At 36.9% G+C, this 21,870-nt stretch overlaps 3 protein-coding genes across 3 annotated transcripts; all 3 read right to left on the bottom strand.

Moving 5' to 3' along the window:
- Window positions 1-519: 519 nt before the first annotated feature.
- LOC125672335 (thromboxane A2 receptor-like) lies at window positions 520-4,553 on the bottom strand. The gene is made up of 2 exons (XM_048908569.2): window positions 3,598-4,553; window positions 520-2,606 (listed from the first exon to the last, which is right to left on the bottom strand). The coding sequence occupies exons 1-2, from the start codon at window positions 4,477-4,479 to the stop codon at window positions 2,274-2,276; spliced, it is 1,215 nt and encodes a 404-aa protein (XP_048764526.2). The 5' UTR covers window positions 4,480-4,553; the 3' UTR covers window positions 520-2,273.
- A 6,736-nt stretch (window positions 4,554-11,289) lies between these two features.
- Window positions 11,290-15,037, bottom strand: LOC125671138 (prostaglandin E2 receptor EP4 subtype-like). The gene is made up of 2 exons (XM_048906622.2): window positions 13,930-15,037; window positions 11,290-11,612 (listed from the first exon to the last, which is right to left on the bottom strand). Exons 1-2 carry the CDS (start codon window positions 14,707-14,709, stop codon window positions 11,376-11,378), a joined length of 1,017 nt encoding a protein of 338 aa, XP_048762579.1. The 5' UTR covers window positions 14,710-15,037; the 3' UTR covers window positions 11,290-11,375.
- Window positions 15,038-17,764: 2,727 nt separating this feature from the next.
- LOC125671136 (ATP-sensitive inward rectifier potassium channel 12-like) lies at window positions 17,765-19,490 on the bottom strand. The gene has a single exon (XM_048906619.2). It carries the CDS (start codon window positions 19,212-19,214, stop codon window positions 17,979-17,981), a length of 1,236 nt encoding a protein of 411 aa, XP_048762576.1. The 5' UTR covers window positions 19,215-19,490; the 3' UTR covers window positions 17,765-17,978.
- Window positions 19,491-21,870: the final 2,380 nt, after the last annotated feature.

Raw genomic sequence — 21,870 nt, forward strand, 5'->3', positions numbered from 1 at the left:
GGGATCTTACTATTCAGTATGTAAGACGGATTAATTATTTGGGATCTTACTGTTCAGTATATAAGACGGTTTAATTATTTGGGATCTTACTGTTCAGTATTTAAGACGGTTGTATTATTTGGGACCTTACTGTTCAGTATGTAAGACGGTTTAATTATTTGGGATCTTACTGTTCAGTATATAAGACGGTTTAATTAATTGGGATCTTACTGTTCAGTATATAAGACGGTTTAATTATTTGGGATCTTACTATTCAGTATGTAAGACGGTTTAATTATTTGGGACCTTACCGTACCGGGTTTTTAAAAATTATTTTTTGACCTTACTGTTTTGTGTGTGCTCTAGGTATCAAGAACTCATTGAAGATTGCAATCTTTTACTGATAATATGCATTTTAGATAAAAGGAGGATAATTTGTTGATCACAATTGAAAACAGTAAATTTAAGTAAAACTTATAAAACGCTCGATATAAGCATGTTGCTATCAATGAAGCTAGTTTTTCGCTCAAACAACATAACTTTCCTTTATTAACATTTATTGGAAATGATGTAATAAGAGCATAGTTGTGAACAACTGGAAGGTCAATCACACTACATATAATATAACCATCTACAATGTAGTCCACACTGGTCTTACTACAAACATGTTACATAATCACTGTGAACAAAAAAGAAACAGACGTCTCCACATGATTGAAAACTTCTTAAGAGGGACGTTAAATAATATACAATCAATCAATCAATCAATAAAAGGACTCTTTCCTCTTTGTACTAGATTATAAAACCGAAGCAAAAAGGTGGCCGAAATCCTGCCCAACATAAATACAATATTGTACATAACGGTAAGTAAAAAGGTGGCCAACATTCTGCCAAACATTAATACAATATTGTACATAACGGTAAGCAAAAGAGTAGCCAAAATTCTGCCAAACATAAATACAATTGTACATAACGGAAAGCAAAAAGGTGGTACAAAGAGAACCAGCTGGGATGGAGGTGGGTTGCACGAAAAACTCTCGACAAAAGATAATGAAAAGACTAGTTAATGATTGGGTAGCTGTAAAATGCAAGGGTCACCGGGAGCGGAATGTATTTATATGACGGGGTGGGTGGGGGCAAATGAGGGGAAAGGTGCACATGTGTTATACTTTAACAAACTTTACTTAAAGTAATTTTTTCACATGAATTACTATTTAAGTACACTTCTCGAAACGCCTGTTATAAGCATGCTGCCTTCAATGAAGTTAGTTATCATTATTATTTTGCTCGAACAACAGGACTTTTCGTAATTGTTATTTATTGAAAAAAATGACGTAATAAGAGCATAGTTATGAAACACTGGGAGGCTAATCACAGAGACCAACTAGACCAAACTGGCTTTATTACAAACATATTACATAATCCTCACAAACTTGAAAGGAAGGAGTGCCGCACAGTACTACATTATAAAACCGAAACAAGAAAAGATGGCCAAATTTCTGCCACAAAAAGGTGAAACACATGTGTTATTGTATGTATGTAATCTTTATAAAAAAAAAAAACCAGAGAAGCGATCAACGTCATTTCCGATGAACGTAAAAGTTGAAATATATAAACAGGTAAAGGGTATAACATTTCAGGTATATATAAAAAGTAAAATAAAAAGTACTTATTACTGTAAAAAAATCACATTCTTGCAAACATTTTATAAAATCTAATTATTGATTTTTGTAAAAAGCTCTTGCATTGATTGCACATTATCAAAGGGTCTATTTCGAATGAGCGAAAAATTGGTACATTCTAAAAGGATGTGGCGTATGGTTAACAGACAGTCACAAAATATACATTCAGATTGAAGTCTTCTGTTAAGTATTTAACAAATGTGTCAATTTGGTATGACCGATACCTTTTCTTGAAAAAATCACTTCACCTCTGGTGTGTCCAGGGGTCCGTGTTTGCCCAGCTATCTATTTTGTATTGCTTATAAGAGTTATGACATTGATCACTGTTCGTTATTTTCACCTTTCATTCTGGCGTTTTAGTACGAAGTTGCACGTTTATATAGTTCACTTGTGTTGCAGACATCTTAATATATTTGCCAAAGATAACAGGGAATTTTCTCTATGTCACAATATAAAACGAGGAAATCAGATACATTGGGCAAAATTTTGGTTTTGATAATTCCATGAAATAAAATGTTGGAAAACATTATGAGATACCGAAAGAACCGTTACGGCTTTTTAAAGATCGTTTTCAAAAAAGTGTACTGTATAAAGGGTAAGCCGATCATTTTATCATCCTCTGTAAACGCCACCATCATCTGATACATGTGTAGTTGTTGTAGAAGTGGGCGTATCCAGTGTGTCTGTAGCAGGAGTTTTGTAAACAGCAGTAGACGTTTTGTTTGAGTCACCAGTTCCTGAAAGTCCTGACAATTCCTGTTTGATTTTGTATTTCCTTCCAGTCAAACGTTCTAGACCACTTATGACGAGCAGGATGACCTCCTTCCGGAATAGAATGTATATCCAGGGATCCACCACCGAATTCGTCACACCCATGCGCAAAAGGTTAAGTTCCGTAGTCCCCTCCCCAGTAATAGAACCAGAAGCATGTTGGAGAATGTTTACCTTTAATGCAAAGGAAAAGAGGAGTGATTTACACAATAAAATTAATGACTGATTGTCATTATTGACACATTCATCTTTTTCTGCAATATAAATGAAAGTATCTTAAGCTGTCTGTAGGGGACATGACTTTAATTAAGCAATGGGACACGCACCGACAAGATTTGACATCGGTATACAATCTGCTCACATAACATAACGGGCAATGGACATGGTCATCCATGCTAAGAATGGATTGTTAGGCCGTTTTGGGGGACACTGATTCTAACTACAGATAGCACCATTTCCCTGATCAAAATAATTGGGCTCATGGCGGATGAGACCGGTCGACACAATCGGATCACGCGCTCGTCATTTTCCGTAACCGGTAAGAAGACTCGGACGTGGATCGGCGCAAGAATTGCATCAAATCGATGCATTTCTTCGCCGGAAGCGCGCCCGTGGATGAGTGTTAAAAGGCCAGAACCGAATCCCTGAATAATATGTTATTTATATTTTCACCACAGATTCAGTTTTGGTATCATTAACGTCCTATTCACTCTAATACATAACATGTAAGTGGAAATTGATAGTGGTACAATACCTTAGATGTGTATAATATCTTAGATGCATTTGAAAGTTCACGTTTCATAGTGTAACGTACGACTGTGACGTCAAAGTTACGTTTATGTATACGTAGCAACCAACTCTGATGGCGTCGATCCACATACGAGGTTCATTTGCGGTTACAGAAATAGCCGAGTAGTTACGATTGCGGTCGACAGGGGATGCTTACTCTTCCTAGGCACCTGATCCCACCTCTGGTATATCCAGGGCTCCGTGTTTACCCAACTTACTATTTTGTATTGCTTATAAGAGTTATGAGATTGATCACTGTTCGTTATATTTCAATCATATGAGAAACAATATCACTATCTATTTCTACGTGGCCCGAATATAACCACATGCTGTCTTTCATAATCATACACATATACCAAGAAATACAATGTCTTACCATAAGAGGAGCCCAGCATGAGGTAAACACGGTAACAATTACCAGCAGGAAAACAATGACGTGTAGATCTCGTTTGCGTGATCTCTTCCCGCCAACTTTGTTCCTAACGAAGAAGAAAATGACCGCTGTGTTTATCATAATGGTCATCAGAACAACAATCACGCCAGTTGTTGCGTATATGTAGGAGTAGATAATGTTCTGTGTGGATTTCGGGTCGATAGGACCTAATTCAATAAAGTTCAGAAAACACCATGATCCGGGATATATGTTTTTGCTTGATCCCAGCCCATACAGATGAAGGCTACTGATAATTCCTGCTAGAAACCACACTACACCCAGTGTGAAGTTGGTCCGGAATTCTCTCCGGGGAGAATTGTAAAGGAAAGGGTAAAAAGTAGCAAAAAATCGGTCAAATGACATACAGCAGACGATCATGGCTGAAGACATCAGAGTAAACATGAACACGAAGCCGAGGTACGCGCACAGCGGTGTCGGGAATTCATAATTAAACTTAGAGATGTAACGATACAGTGCAAAGGGGTAAGATGCTAATATCCCCCCGCCATCGGAAATTGCCAGACCGCATACGTACCGGTAAAACGGGCGCCATTTGTGTGTTTTTGCGGAACAACATAAAACCGTGAGAGCTATAGCATTTCCAACGACTCCAAAGATAAACAAAAGTGAAACGGGTGCGGCATTTTCATACACATGTGTGGTCATAGTTGTAGGAATCGACGTGCTGTTCATGTCGTCGGCGGCGGTGGTTGTCTCATTCTGAATGAAGACGGCAGAAAATAATACGGTCGTGTTCACGAGAGATTTGGTGGTCATTGTTTCATTCTGTATGGCAACAGTAGTTGAGGGTGCAGATAAGCTCATGATGGCGATACTTGTCTTGTTTTGATTTTCCCTTAACTCCAGGAGCCTCAAAACCCGTTTGTTCTATTACTCCAGATGCGATATGACTTCAGTGTACATTATGTGTGTTTTAAATAAGATAAATAAAGAATGTGAAAGCAAACATTTGGATGATAGTGGTTCATGCCTTGATAAAGATAAAAACAACCTGGTTATTTCCTGTTTATCTATTTGTTTAAATCATTTGAACGAATAAATTTCACCTAAGCTAAAACACCAAATAATATTGAAAACCCCTGAAGAGTTTTGTTGCTATGAAACGCTGTGGGTGTTGTACACGACTGGGTGAAATTATTGGCGCTTTAGAATAAATATTCCTTACTTGAATTTCAATCTTCTAATATGCATGCTTTTCTGACTTTTCTTGCAGGAGGAAATATTAAAGGTGATCTATTACGAGGAAAACTTTCCTGATCTTTTAATCACATTTGGGTTTCAAAAACTATTTACTGTCTAGTAACCGCTTCAACACCTCACCTATAAATGTAATGCTGCTTAAGGTTACATATATCATTTAATGATTTCCAAAGTTACTGCAATAATTCATGCTGATTTTCTACGAATTGTATTTGCTTGTCACAAATCTTTAATATTCGCTATGTTTTAAAATACACTTGTGTTTATGGTGTCCGGATAGGGCCATTTGCGAAAGCGTGACTGCGCGTTAGTCACAACACGCCGTCACGCCAACAAGCAACGCGCCTTCGCGCTCTCACGACAACAAGCAACGCGCCTTCGCGCAGACAAGCAACGCACCTTCGCACTCTTACGACAACAAGCAACTCGCCTTCGCGCAGACAAGCAACGCTGCGCGAAGGCGTAATGCTTGTTGGCGTGAGAGCACGAAGGCGCGTTGATTGTTGTCGTGAGAGCGCGAAGGTGCGTTGCTTGTCTGCGCGAAGGCGCGTTGCTTGTTGTCGTGAGAGCGCGAAGGCGCGTTGCTTGTTGGCGTGACGGCGTGTTGTGACTAACGCGCAGTCACGCTTTCGCAAATGGCCCTATCCGGACACCATATGTGTTGGATGTAAGGAAAAATATCCAGTCTGAAAATTTTACGGATAAAAAATGTAATGACTTAAACTTATTGTCCATATAATGCATCTAGAATGTGTTTGATTTGTCATAATTATGTTTATATCAATTTGAATAAAATAATGAGGAAATGTTCTATCGTTTTTATCACACACAAACATATATAAGGAGAAGTGATATCATTTTTACGTAATCTACTTCCTTGTTCCTGCTGATAGGGTTGCGCTTTCCATAGGTTACCTGATCAGCGTATCCAACAATATATGTGTCGTTTGAAGTATGAATCAGCAGCTATATCTGTATTACATGCAGAGATAAACCAGTCCGATAGTTACTCGTAAAATGTTGCACCTTTAAATGTGAAACTATACAGTGATACAATACATCCTTTTCTGATGACTGACATGCAGATTCAGCAGGGGCGGATCCAAAAAATATTTCGAAGTGGGGGGGGGGGGGGTGCGGCCCAATGATAAACGTGGGGAAAATTAACTATCAGTTACCAGAAAAAGTGATGTTCAGTTTGAGGAGTATACATCGTACACATAGTATATTTTATACAGAAATATTAAAAGTAGACATTAAGCTGTAATCAATATTTACTATATATGTATATCATTTCGTTGATCATGCTGGTTATCCCGCATAAAGAGGGAGATAAGCAAGGAATACGACACGCTTTAATCCCCATAACACCTTCCTCTGATACCTCCAAACTCTACAGATTAAGCCTAATAAATCTTATTCTCAGTTTTGGTCAAAAAGAAAAACACTGTTCAACTGATAAAACGCCACCTCACATGTCGGACATGCATATAAAAACATTGAGTCCATTAACAAAAAATTGGAATATCATTATATTATTAGATTTACAAAAACAAAAACAGAATACAAACAAGAATACAAATAAACAGAAAACAAAATAAAATTAGATAAACAGAATCAAAAATCTTTAAAAGTAGGATTGTAATATCAAAAGTCTGAAATAGGTGAAATTAGCCCATTGTTTCTTGAAAAGTCGAAAATGTTAAAAGTTAAGGCAAATAGCTAGCAGAAAAGCCCACTTGAACTTTCAGCTCAAATGAGCTAAAATGTGAAGTACACTTCGATCGAAAAAAAATTACTTGACCGAATTTAGCGATTTGTCGTTTTAATCTTTAAAATTGATCCATTAACCGTTAGCTCAGTAAGAAGATAACCGGTGGAGTAGTCTAATGTCAGCGCTCGCTTCCCAACCAGCAGTTCCTGACTCCGCATCAAACCCAAGACTTTTAACATACGTACTGACTATAATTCGTTTGCCGGTATTAGAAGTGCAAGTCATAGGTCTTCAGATATGACCCTGAAATAGAGATCATGGAAGGTTTTAGAACCTACATTGTCACAGCCTTCAGCGCCTTAGAAGAGGTCCAAATTTGTGACACTTCAACACAGCTGGTTACGTCTATATAAGTGAAAAATTCTTGAATGGGACGTAAAATAGCATAGCGACAAACAAATAAACGATCAGTAGGGCGATTTCTGACCAGGAGCTCTTTGGTTCTAATCCTGCCACACCACACCAGGCCTAAGACGTTCAGAAACATAGCGACTGTTCTTCTTTCAAGTGTTCGACATTGGAAGTCGGTGGCTTTCTTTTAAACGCAGTGGTTCCATTTCACGATAGACGTTGACACGACACAGAGTCCACACCGTTAAATATCAATAACGACCACACACAAACGTAATGGTTACAAAGATGTACCCTCCAAAATACTAAAATATTAAGTAAGCAAGTCAGTAGATTCGAGCGACTATACGACAAGAGAATAAAAGTCATGAAAATCTTGTTAAATGCTTGAGGATTTCAATTTCCGATTTCTGAGATATCAGTTCTTCTGTGTAACGGAGGTACGTTCAGTATTCTATTGAAAGGATGAGTGGGAACAAGCACCCAGAGAGAGAGAGAGAGAGAGAGAGAGAGAGAGAGAGAGAGATCATGAAGATAATGATTAAGGTTGTGATTGACTGATTGTATATTGTTTAACGTTCCTCTCGAGAATTTTTCACTCAAATGGAGACGTCAACATTGGCGATGAAGGGCTGCAAAATTTAGGCCCTTGCTCGATGCTTATTACCATTGAATAGGTAGGGATCTTTATCGTGCCACACCAGCTGTAACACGAGACCTCTGCTTTTGCGGTCTTGTCCGAAGGACTCATTTAGTCGCCTCTTACGGCAAGCAAGGGGTAGCTATTCCTTTTTTTTTTTTAGCTATTCTAACCCACATCACCAGGGAGCCCACAGACCGGCAAATTGTATACTAGACTACAGCACAAGCCTACTGAGTGTACCGCGCTATTAAATGGATTTAAAGCTTTCTAGAATCGTTCTTTAACGCGTTCAAATAGAGCGTGTTTCTATTTGGTACAGCTTGTGGTACATGTATGAGACTTTTTTTCTCCTGTCAATCAGATGCCTGAAATGTGATGATCTATTTATACTTCAATAACGACTTTATTTTATACCTCATTAAAACCAGTCAAATCCATTGTAAGAAAATTCCTGAATGGCTATAGATCTTCCACGACCCTGCTCGTCTTCTCTGATGCAAATGCTATGCTGACGCGAGGAAGAGAATGCACATTTCCACGTTGGCAGATCTGTACTTCAAAGGTGCGGGGCTTTTTAGACGGTGGCTATTTATAGCCAGTCTTATGCTGCCGCAACAGTTGGCGTTTCTGTATTTACGTAGGGACCCTATCGGCAGAATTTTTCAGGCAAACAATTATGAAAATGAAGTTCTTTTTAATATCAAAATTACATGTATATGATTTGAAACAGTTTTTGAATAGCCTATTTAATAGTTATATGCGCAAAGATAATCCGCAAATATTGAATCTATAAGCCCTCCGTAGAAGACTGAATGTCCCGGTGTGTTTTCACGACAACACACAGAGTGTAAAATTTTATTCAATGGATATAATGCACAGTACATTTTTCTTGCAAAATACTATTAAAATGTTTATTATTTAAAGTATAAAGATGATGAGCACTTGTGATTTGCTTGAATGGGATGATTTCTTGTTTCAACTTTCTTTTTTGATTTTCGAATCATTTGTAATTTGTACAGTAATTCATATCGATATTAATTGCCGTCGGTCTTTTTACGATAGTTATGATTTGTTAGTTGGTTTGTTTATTTGATTGAGGGTATCAAGAACGATGTTTCAACAAATACTCCAACTTAAGTCTACATGGCATATTTTTGAAACAATTATCCCATCACCTCGTGAATTTCGATGTCTGATATTATAAGCATTACGCATAGCGACAATTTCCTCCCGCCAAAGATAGAGAACCGCTATGATGGTAATTCTATGTAATTTACGTGGTTAGTTCAAATCAAAATGGAATTACTTGGTCGACGTTGATAACGGCAATTGAAGTGAAATTAGCGGGAATCACCACATTCATTTTCCACTTTGATAAATTCAAGAACTTTGTTCGTCAATTCGACAGTACATTTATTTTGTTTTAGTGTGGAAACAACCGGTAACTTTTCCAAACTTTCACTTGTGAATTGAATTAAATAACTTCAATAAATAATTTTATGTGTGTGTTTTTGAGAAAATTTGTAATAAAGAAGTTCGAAGAAATCACACCACAGGTTATAAACATATGAAAATTTTTGAGAGTTTGATAAATCTTTATTGAGATTACATGACTAAAATGTAATGTGATTGAGAAGTTAATGTTGCCATTACATGTATATGAAAGGTGAAGATATGAAATAATTTGATAAAATATATACAGGAACAAACACGACCAACACACTCTGAGTCAAGATATCTTCTGAAAACTCGAGAATTCCATTAATAATTTTTCAAGGTTTAAGATTTTATGATTGAGAAATGAAATACTTCAGCAATATTAGAATATACGAGATTTTTTTTTATTGTGTGACATTAATCAAAATTTTAGACCTATTTCAACCATATGAGGTATATTTGAGATATCGTTTGAGAACTTCACGAATCTATTACGATTCATTTTGGAATAACATGACAGAGCGCGAGAACAATCTGGAGATTAAAAATTCCTGTAAGAATATTTTGAACACATGATAAATGACTCATTTGAAATTTCTTTTGAAAAACAGTGTGATATAAGTGTAATATTTGTTGGTCCACTCCATACATACCGGTACACAATAAAATCCTACTTATAAGGTAATTAGATCATGAAACAAAAAGTTTCTTATCTTGACCTGTGATAAGAAAAATAACATGTTTCTTCTAATTTTTAATATTTAAGTTTTGAGTGCCACAGCATCCTAAAATGATATGGATACCGGGTATTTCAAAATGGAAAGGCCATAGACTCTAATGCCATTCTCCATTTTACAAGGTTCTGAAATATTCTCTATAAGTGCAAAAGGAAAACAGTGCATGGATATGAGTTTCATGTTACTCGATTATTTTGTGAATTTGCACATTTACATGGCATGGTTAATTAATTCAATTTTGGAAAATGCATTTTTAAACTACATATGTACATTTTTCTTCTTTTGGACTGAATACACTATCTTTGAATTCTTTTATCCTGCTTTACCATTATTGAATTATTATTACACAATGAATAACCATTAATGATTCCTCATTCAGACAATTACTATCTCTGGACTGTTTTAAGTTCACCTGAGTTAAGCTTTTCGCAATCCACGCCACCGTCTTTCAGTACTATCAGTACTTTGATTGTTTGCATTAGCGTGAAATCTAGACCTGTTTTACCGTGTAGACAGGCGAGGAACATATTACTGAGGAAATCTCAATTACTGGGCTAGTACAGCAACTAGTGGTCAGTCTGCAGTGAAGTCACTGACTGGGCTACATGTAGTACAGCGACTAGTGGTCAGTCTGCAGTGAAGTCACTGACTGGGCTACATGTAGTACAGCGACTAGTGGTCAGTCTGCAGTGAAGTCACTGACTGGGCTACATGTAGTACAGCGACTAGTGGTCAGTCTGCAGTGAAGTCACTGAATGGGCTACATGTAGTACAGCAGCTAGTGGTGAGTCTGCAGTGAAGTCACTGACTGGGCTACATGTAGTACAGCGACTAGTGGTCAGTCTGTAGTGAAGTCACTGACTGGGCTACAAGTAGTACAGCGACTAGTGGTTAGTCTGTAGTGAAGTCACTGACTGGGTTACATGTAGTACAGCAGCTAGTGGTCAGTCTGCAGTGAAGTCACTGACTGGGCTACATGTAGTACAGCGACTAGTGGTCAGTCTGTAGTGAAGTCACTGACTGGGCTACAAGTAGTACAGCGACTAGTGGTTAGTCTGTAGTGAAGTCACTGACTGGGTTACATGTAGTACAGCAGCTAGTGGTCAGTCTGCAGTGAAGTCACTGACTGGGCTACATGTAGTACAGCGGCTTGTGGTCAGTCTGCAGTGAAGTCACTGACTGGGCTACATGTAGTACAGCGGCTAGTGGTCAGTCTGCAGTGAAGTCACTGACTGGGCTACATGTAGTACAGCGACTAGTGGTCAGTCTACAGTGAAGTCACTGACTGAGCTACATGTAGTACAGCGACTAGTGGTCAGTCTGTAGTGAAGTCACTGACTGGGCTACATGTAGTACAGCGACTAGTGGTCAGTCTGCAGTGAAGTCACTGACTGGTCTACATGTAGTACAACGACTAGTGGTCAGTCTGTAGTGCGTTTGCGTCATATGCAAATATGAGAGTTCAGATGCAATTATAGTGTAAATAATGAGATCTGTATTCAAAAATGCAATAGCTTCATAAATCTCCCAATGCTAAGGATTTGTTATCTAAACATCATCAGGGGTTACAACATCTTCTGTTGGCCGTACTGATTCCCGACAACTTTTGTCCTAGCTTGACTTTTCTCCCTGTCAAACGTTCAACAACACGTAGCACAAACATAAGGGATTCTTTCCGGAGTAGAATATATATCCAGGGGTCTAGAACGGAATTCGTGACGGCCATGCGCAGGAGATCCAACTCCGTGGTGTTCTCCCCTTCCACAGCGCCAGTCGCATGCTGAAGAATGTTTATCTGATAAAGATAGGAAAAAACGAAACATGTTTGCAGATATTGGAACGTACGTCATTTAATTTCCGGACACTACAAAGTCCAGACTTTTCACAACCCTTGATATGTATGTCTATCGGTACATGTATCACAATGAAATAGAAAAGTAAATGCTATGGACTTTGTCGTGTTCCGCGGTAAAGGTTGCACTCTCAAATACTTCAGTTAACATATCTAAATGATATTTACTTGCGTAACTAATGACTTAAATGATATTTTGAAGGCCATTTTCTGTGTAACTTTGGCATTTTAGGTGTGGATTTGTTGAGAGGGTGAAATGCAGTGCGATACAACATTGGTTGGGGCGTCTATATTTTATAGAAGAACGCTGATAGGTAGAAAAACACAGACTTTTTACCACGTGCAATTCCAAGGCAATGTATCCAGACAGTGCTCAAGTTTTTGTTGATTTTAAAATCTTACATGATCATTGACAATCTATCATGAACATTAATGAGATACAATGTACATGAACATGGGGGAATGTAACTCGATCCATTTATGTAGATACAGAGGCCGTCACAGTTGTTTACCAAATCAACCATACAAAACAGTCGGGTATTGTTGCTTTATTTGTAACACAGTTGTTTCATAAATTGTCATGGGTATGAAATTTCGTGGATTTTGTGAACAGCCATTATATGTTCTGCCTTTAAAACCAAATATCGTGTGTCGTTCAACCGATGCTTTCGTGGCCTGATCATATTAACGAAACAGCTGAGAACAGCGAAAATTAGTTCAACAAAAATATGAAAACACCCCTTTAGCAGCTTTGTATGGTTACTGTGAAAAAATAGTAATTCCTTCAATTTTGAAGAAAATAAACTCTAAGTTAAAAACGTTGCATTTCGAACGGAAACGTCGTTGGTCCCAAAGAAACGTTTATGTAAATATAAATTGATTGTATATTGTTTAACGTCCCTCTCGAGAATTTTTCATGCAAATTGAAAGTACTTTTACATTAAACACAGCATACTTGCTATCTCGCATTTTAGAAGAAATGGTATTTTAATATCAGTAATTATAATTCTAAAGAACAACTCTTAAAGTAGAAATGGTCAACTTGATTAAATAGTAGGAGTATAAACAACACGCATCATGTTTGAAGATTCTGAAATTAGATCGCTGTTCGTTATCTTCACTTTTTACCTTTATATATTGAAGTTATCAACACAAAACAATTTAAAATACGATATCCCAAGAAAACTCTATATAGCATGTAAAGTTAAGTCGGGTTCGCAATTCTACTTCAGATATACATTTCACGAGGCCCAGAACCAGCCTACTTAGGTAATATTTTACATGATATATACATACACTATATGTGTACAAAGCACTCTTTCCACTTAAAAAACCAGATATCCTATGCAACACAGAAAGTTTACAAGACATAACTAGCAAATTACCTAAAGAACAATAAGTTGAACCACTTTAAAGCTGCATGGTCCGAATGACAATATTATTTTCCATCTCGTAAAAACGCTATTAAATCATCGCACGTATGTAGTTATGAGGCTGTATGACATATCATACATTATTTCACCTGTTTTAACCCAAATTATTTGATTTTAAATCGATGTTTACAAATAACCGCGTCAGACTGCCAGTTCAAGTGACAGTCACGTGACCAGTTCAAACTTTCAGATCATCGGTGGTCTTATCTGTGTATTTTGTTACAACAGTACCGTGTCACAAGTTTAATAGAAATAAAAATATCAAATACCTCTTATTAATTCGTTGTTTTACGCAATTTCAGCCTTAAAATTAGACAGTTGCGTATGAGTTAATACATCATGTTGGGATTCCCCTGACGCGCGTGAGTCTATTTATAGACATCTATTATGGGATAATTTATATATGTACCACACATATTTACATTCTAAATATTATTCTCGCTGTTTTCTTTTACGTGCAGATGTTTTCAAGCATGTAATTAAGGGAAAGTTAATAACTTTATAAAGTAATTAATCTGCTTTAAAGTAAATACAATTTATGTACAAAAATAATACATGAACTAGCTTTAAGTGTAGTTATACGCATAGTGAATAAAATAGTGCAGCGTTAATCTCGTACATTGTACATATCGATATTTATGCTGACTACCGACATATCGATATATATGCTGATTACCGACACATCGATATTTATACTGACTACCGACATATCGATATTTATACTGAATACCGACATATCGATATATATGCTGAATATCGAAGAAAGGAACAAACGATAGCAGCTTTAACCAATCTCATACCATGCTACATAAGTGGCATCCTCTTACCATGAGCGGCGTCCAGAAGGATGAGAGTACAATGACGATGACCACGAGAAATACAATCACGTGTAGGTCTCGTTTGCGCGATCTCTTCCCAAGAACTCTATTCCTGACGAAGAAGAAAATCACTGCCATATTTAATACAATAGTCATCAGGACAACTATCATGCCGGTAGTAGCGTATATGTAGGAGTAGATAATGTTCTGTGTGGATTTCGGGTCGGAAGAAGGATCTAAATCAATGAAGTTCAGGAAACACCATGATCCAGGGTATATGCATTTGCTTGATCCCAGTCCATACAGATGAAGGCTGCTGATAATTCCTGCTAGAAACCACACTACACCCAGTGTGACGTTAGTCCGGAGTTCTCTCCGGGGAGAGTTGTAAAGGAAAGGGTAAAAAGTAGCAAAAAATCGGTCAAATGACATACAGCAGACGATCATGGCTGAAGACATCAGAGTAAACATGAACACGAAGCCGAGGTAGCTGCTCAAAGGAGGCGAAAACTTATATTTAAAATGCGAAATGTATTGGTACCCTGCAAAGGGATAGGATGCTAATATTCCCCCACCATCGGAAATTGCAAGACCACATACGAATCGGTGAAACGGGCGCCATTGGTGTGTTTTTGCAGAACAACACAATACAATGAGAGCAATCATGTTCCCGGCAACTCCAAGGATAAACAACAATATCACTGGCACGTCATTGTCATACACGACTGTGGTAGAACGAGGGAGGAGTGTAGTAATGTTCATGGGTGATGTGGTATTGCTGACGGCCATCTTTTTGTGGATTTATCCCGTACCGTGATTCGAATCTTATCTTGAAATTTCTTATTCTGTCGAGGGTTTTCATATTTAGCAGCCCAATGAATGTGGCGGTCTTCTTACGATCTTTGAAGATAAGATCTCCATATATAGTCTGATAATGCAAAACCGGATCACTGATTTGTTAATTATACCAGTAAATATCATTGTTGCTTGGAACATACAGTATTGATTGTGTGCAGTTAACACCATGTCTTCAGTCTGTAGACTTCCTTGTCTTACTTGCTAAGCTGCTTCAGTTTCTTGGTTTTCAAGACATCGGTGTTTCTTGAGCGGAGGTCAGGAGTCTTTGGTATTCACGAATGCACCTTGGTCGTTGAAATTCTGAATGACAGGATATATTTATGTCTAGCAATGTTATTATGCAGTTTCAATGCATTTTATTTCTCTCTGAAGACATTGACTTGTTTTTCTCAAGTAAAATTATAAAATCATTTATGTAGGACACCAAAAACAAACAGCTTAGACAGTCTTTCCTTAATTATTGCCTATTGGTCCTCAGCAGAGAACACTGACCTCGGACACAGATTAAGAGCAATCGTTTAGATTACACGTGTAAAAAATAATAAAAATACATTAATGTTTTGGAATTGTTCACCCCCAGATATTGGGAAACCTCAGGACATTTAACTATTTATGTTGTAATGAGGTATTATTTAGAGGTGTTATTCCGTATCGTGTTCAATACAGAGTTAAGGCACAAAAATACCATACATCATAAGGTTTTATGAGAAATCTAATCTGATTGGTTGATGCGGTAATATGACTGATTAAAACTCGTGCCACACCTTTGCGGAACGCCTTTAGCTTTTCCCTTGTGACATACAATCAAATGTCAAGATAGATGGAAGTATTTGAAAATAAGTACGGATTCGAATCAGTGAAAAATATGATTGCATAATTGTCGGGGTATATGAAGCTTTATTCACTATTTCTCTCAGGTGTTTTCTTCCTTAGTGTTGAGACTATTCACGAAGAAGAAATTTTCCAGTTTGTATTTCACCACATCTCTCCGCTTTAGAGCACTAGGGGAAGTTTAGGTAACAAACTAGCCACAAATTCGATACTAGCATAAAAAAAAACCGGTTTCCCCGACATTTCCGCAATTTTCAAAAATATTAATTGAGATGCCATTGTCGGAAATGCAAATCACGGCTATTTTAAAATGTAAAATAAAATTGAAAATGTTTTTGGTAAACCATAAATTTAGCGACTTTAAAACAAATCGCCTATAAAGAAATTTGACAGCTTCTTCTGTATGATGTATTTTTAATACATTTCCAAACCGGCGAGACTGAGCTGAGGCATGTTGTTACAACGTTATAAACGCACATTAATTAGCGATGAGTGCGTAACAAATCAACGTAAAGGAGTATGAAAGTCGTGTTTATTTACAAGATTTATTGTTTATGCAGAAATGATGTGCACTTACTTGTATAACATCGGGCAATATTACATTGAATACACGCAGGTAGCGGTGAACAGAGGGTCGTGTTGACAGACCTCACATATAGATGTACGCAAGATCGCTGCAAAAAACAACCTGTTCGCAGTGTGAATAGATTGTGTCCATTGACGCAGATTCCACCCTTGTTTACATATTATGTACTATAGTAATTTTTTGACGTTTTGTGAATTGTATACATGTACGAAAGCCGGATAGTACGAAAGCCGGATAGGCTCATTTTCGAAAAGTAAAAAAAAAAATCTAACTCGTTATAACGAGTTAGTATCTCGTTATAACGAGTTAATTATCTCATTATAACGAGTTAGCATTTCGTTATAACGAGTTAGCTATCTCGTTATAACGAGTTAATTATCTCGTTATAACGAGCTAGTTATCTCGTTATAACGAGTTAGTTATCTCGTTATAACGACTTAATTATCTCGTTATAACGAGTTAGTATCTCGTTATAACGACTTAATTATCTCGTTACATTTGTATAACGACTTAATCATCTCGTTATAACGAGTTAGTATCTCGTTATAACGACTTAAATATCTCGTTATAACGAGTTAATTATCTCATTATAACGAGTTAGTATCTCGTTATAACGAGTTAATTATCTCGTTATAACGAGTTAATTATCTCGTTATAACGAGTTAGTATCTCGTTATAACGAGTTAGCTATCTCGTTATAACGAGTTAGCTATCTCGTTATAACGAGTTAGTTATCTCGTTATAACGACTTAATTATCTCGTTATAACGAGTTAGTATCTCGTTATAACGAGTTAGTATCTCGTTATAACGAGTTAGTATCTCGTTATAACGATTTAGTTATCTCGTTATAACGAGATAACTAACACGTTATAACGACTTAAATATCTCGTTATAACGAGTTAGTATCTCGTTATAACGACTTAAATATCTCGTTATAACGAGTTATTATCTCGTTATAACGAGTTAATTATCTCGTTATAACGAGTTAGTATCTCGTTATAACGAGTTAATTATCTCGTTATAACGCTTTACATAAAATTATTTGGAAATACGAACCAGTGTAAGTTTTTTGTTTGGTGACAGACATGCGAGGGAATACGATTCTTGAAATTTCTTGTGATGTTACTTCCTTTCTGTTCATGAAATAAATACACACGTCCCATAAAAATAAATAAGGAAAACTCATTTACTTCAGTCAAAACTACCTTGAATGATTCACGGTTTTTCAAACTCTGCCAATCACATTCTTTGATCACAGGATCACAGATTGGTCAGATATTTGCCTTCTGTGTGACCACATGATTAACAGATCACTTTGAGTGACAGTTTGCACCGTACATCGTCCTGTTAGCCAATCAATTAGCGACGTACTACACATCAATGTGTAGTTATTACACAACAAGGACAAATTAACCTCACATCTAACGATGACTAAATCTGACGAAATGATCAGCTTTGTTTCAGGTAACATAGCTCAACACCCAATTAGAAGCATTCTAGGACTTTTAAGCACAGGTTACAATAGTTTAATCATATATCAATATATTTCAAATCTATAAGGCAAAATATTTCGTGAAATTGTAAAAGTTTAATGCAATGTAAAAGTTCAAAACATCGTAAATATGTATCAAAATAGTAAGTATAACGCCATTTAATAGCAACATTACAGCACTACTGAGGTCACATGTGATCACCAGCATTCCAACCAATAACCTATATACCATGTATAATAGAAATATTAAAGTTATCATGATAAAATATACCAAGAAGAGTCTGTCTATGTTAGGAACCGTACATATTGAGCGACACTTTTCCATACTTTACACTAGCAGAGGAGAGATCTGAGCTATCAGAACTCGAAGTTGTAGACATGACGTCATCCATATCGGCGATTCCAGACTCTCCCCCTACAGAGTAATCCCCAGGGGAGGAGGAACGGATGTACTTAGCTCTGACAAATTTCCGGGGGGTACTGGGCGTCGAGGTAGGAAAGTTGATTGTCTCATTGAACTGCTTGTAATCAAACTCGAACATTCCAGACAAGGTAACGACTGTGGACATAGGCTTAAACTTATGTTGCCAAAGAATCTCATGCGGGAGATAGGAGGTTCTCGCTTGGAATGACATCCCCGTGCTCTCAATGACTCCCTGGAGAAACACCAACAACTCAAAATCACCAGATTTTACCTCCCCTTCGTCTAAGGCCCAGAAAGGACTTGATGGTGTTATCTTGTGCTGAAGAACAATGGGCCATTTGAGCGAAATTCTGCTGGAGTAAAGTTCACTGTATACATCAAGATCATGACGAAAATGAGAAATATATTCCCCATCGCTTGTGATTTTATCTTTCACGCACACTACACGTGCATGCGTGTCAATCATGTCGGACTTTTGTAGGTCCCCAATACGTATGTATAGATACCTCTCACCACCATCCTGACATATACACACATTCTTGCTGAACAATATCGTATTACCTCTCTTCTTTGGTTTCTGTACTTTGGCGATGACGATTCCCGTCAGGAGAGCTTGTAAAAGAGCTCCGAGGATGGACTGAACCGTAACCAGAAACACGGCAGCGGGACAGTTGTCCGTGACGTAACGAGTCCCATACCCGATTGTCGTCTGTGTCTCCATGGAGAACAAAATCATCGAAATAAAGTCAGGGGCATTCTCCACACAATAATATCGCTCTTCCTCTACAATACTTTCCACAAAGTCATTGTTGGAATAAGCAATTAGATAATACACAGTGGCAAAAATGACCCAGCTGAACACCACTGACAAGGCAAACAGTGATAGAAACATCCTCCATTGTGTCTCGAGTAGTGTGGTAAAAATGTCACTTATGAATCGAATATTCTTTCCCCGGATTGTCCTGGACTCGATGTTACATGTTCCATTCTTTTCGATCAGCCTCGGAAGGGTCCGTGTTGTATTGACTTTGGTTGTTTTGGCAAACCTGACTTTTGCCTTAGGTTTCTCTGTTTGCACTTCCGTCATGATTGTCTCCGACATCTTCTTCCACCGCCAGAGGAAGGGTGATTTGTTATGGAAAGACAGTCACCTGATATATTGTGGTTTAATAATCGAAGGACATAGAATATAGAAAAACGTAGCCCGTGCTTCTCACTCTCTCTATAATGGCTGTCGTTGAACACGCTTGACTTCACATGTCACGGTAGTAATTAAGTGGGTGGGGCTACAACTCGTTTGCATAAATTGATGTCGTTCCTTGCAGAGAGTGATGGATATATTGCAATTTCCTTGTCACAATGAACATCATATTCAGCCTTGACTCCCCATCGATGGCCATAGCAGTCCTAAAAACAAAACAGCATTGTTTATCAGAACTTGTGCTCATTCTAAAAGTTTTTAAAACTGTTGTAAAATAATTACAGTAAAGAAATATCTTCATTTCATGCATTAATTCTAGCAGATTATATTTCATGTATCCCTTGAAATGTATTGCATTTCCTAAGAATAACAACATAGATTCTAGGGGGATCAAGTCGTGCGTATATCTTTTAAATGCTGTAGAGAGTACACCTACAACGTTCTCTTTCTATGAAAACGAGACTATGGTGGCAGTCACTACATGAATTTTTACAATCATACTTCTTGTTTTCTAAGTATTTATTTTTGCAAAGTCCCAATAGCCTAAGGGATGTTACATTGCATTTTCGTGGTCTGTCATTAAAGTTAACCGCAACACAATGATTCTCGATAAATGATTTTTAATGAAGAATAAGACCAAGTGTCATGAAAACAAAAAACCTTGGAAACAAATCGAAGAAAAGGATTAAAAGCCCCTGTATCATTCACACATCAGTACATTGATGTCATAATTTAGACTCTACAACATCATATTCAAAGTATTTTAGTAAGTATTTGAATGGCAGTATCCTGTTTACTAATTTGTAATTGAAAATGCTAAATTTACATCACCAAAGTTTTATTTTTGAATAAAAATAGTTGTAGGAAGGCACTGGCTTACGACGCTAGATATCGTGGTGTGTATCATTTAAAGTTCAACAACATTCTGAGATGACACGACATTTTGTAGCCACCAGAACATACGATTTTAATGTAAACTATTATAATCTCCTTGTTTAAAGATCAAACTCCTTCACATCACATATTATTTAGATGAAAATGAAATGATATGCAATTATTAAATTGTGATACACTGATTTAAAGTATATTTCAAATTAAATCTGTAGGTGACGCGAAATTTTAATTTTATACATAAAATATATGCCTAGCATATGAAAAAATTAATGTTCAGCACACCTTGGCTCTAAAGCTTTGTAGAATGCAAACCGGTCTAAAAATAGCGTCGTCTAAAATGATGAATATGGGTTTTATAAGCTGAATTTCATAAATTAGTTTACTATATAGGTTAGTTATTTACAGACATTAAATGAACGAAGAGAAAAAGCAATAGTAATACTCGTATCTTGATAAAGAAAAATATCTGATTTGGATTGTTTAAAATGAATTTCCTCTCAAGATACAATTTTTCATTAATTACAGTTCCATGAATTCAATAAAACACAGACTAGTTTGTTAATCCATCTGAAATAATGTGCGAATATCTAAACGGACACTTGAAACACAACGATTCACGGAGTCCCTCAAAGATATATGCAGAAAAATGCTGTCCGCCCCCACTGCTTGGTCGTGACCTCCAAACCCGTTCACGGACTTGACAGATTCAGAAATTAATATACATCTGTCAATTGTGAACATAAAACTTGTCTGCATACCACGACAATCAACGTAATGTGTTGTTCTAAATATTCTATAAAAATGTCTGGACATTGCAAAAACAAACACATCTAAAAACTGTATTTATCGCCGATTTACAATGATGTTAGCAAGTGCGACCAAGGGAAACGATTGTTAAAACCAAGGTACCGGTAGTTAGTGCTCGCGGATCAAATCTCCAGAGCATGTGAATTCTGTGATCCTTTTACTTTTGAAACGTTATTTGTTGTGTTCTGTGATGTAAAAAGTCTTGATGAAACCTTTTTATAAACATCTCATGAATTATTCATGCTCTTTCCACGTATTTTTCCATTCGATCATGTGGATGTCAGCCATTTAATTATGAAGAACGACGAAGTTTTCTGAAAATTGTGATAGATACATTACCTCTACATAACGAAGAATAAGTATTGTGATAAAAATAAACTACTAAACTCATAGTATCGTACTGTACCAGAAACTACTAAACTCATAGTATCGTACTGTACCAGAAACTACTAAAATCATAGTATCGTACTGTACCAGAAACTACTAAACTCATAGTATCGTACTGTACCAGAAACTACTAAACTCATAGTATCGTACTGTACCAGAAACTACTAAACTCATAGTATCGTACTGTACCAGAAACTACTAAAATCATAGTATCGTACTGTATCAGAAACTACTAAACTCATACTATCATACTGCACCATAACTACTAAAATCACACTAATAGTATCGCACTGTACCAGAAACTACTAAAATCATACTAATAGTATCGTACTGTACCAGAAACTACTAAAATTATACTAATAGTATCGTACTGTACCAGAAACTACTAAAATTATACTAATAGTATCGTACTGTACCAGAAACTACTAAAATCATACTAATAGTATCGTACTGTACCAGAAACTACTAA

The sequence above is a fragment of the Ostrea edulis genome, chromosome 4 (assembly GCF_947568905.1).
Source record: "Ostrea edulis chromosome 4, xbOstEdul1.1, whole genome shotgun sequence".
NCBI lineage: Eukaryota > Metazoa > Mollusca > Bivalvia > Ostreida > Ostreidae > Ostrea > Ostrea edulis.

What these genes read in the sequence shown, in the direction of transcription:
- LOC125671136 (XM_048906619.2), bottom strand. Translation starts at nt 19,214, where the DNA reads ATGTCGGAGACAATCATGACGGAAGTGCAAACAGAGAAACCTAAGGCA.
- LOC125672335 (XM_048908569.2), bottom strand. Translation starts at nt 4,479, where the DNA reads ATGAGCTTATCTGCACCCTCAACTACTGTTGCCATACAGAATGAAACA. An exon ending in CATGCTGGGCTCCTCTTATG is followed by an intron (nt 2,607 to 3,597) that starts GTAAGACATTGT and finishes TTTGCATTAAAG; the next exon opens with GTAAACATTCTCCAACATGC.
- LOC125671138 (XM_048906622.2), bottom strand. Translation starts at nt 14,709, where the DNA reads ATGGCCGTCAGCAATACCACATCACCCATGAACATTACTACACTCCTC. An exon ending in CCTTCTGGACGCCGCTCATG is followed by an intron (nt 11,613 to 13,929) that starts GTAAGAGGATGC and finishes TATCTTTATCAG; the next exon opens with ATAAACATTCTTCAGCATGC.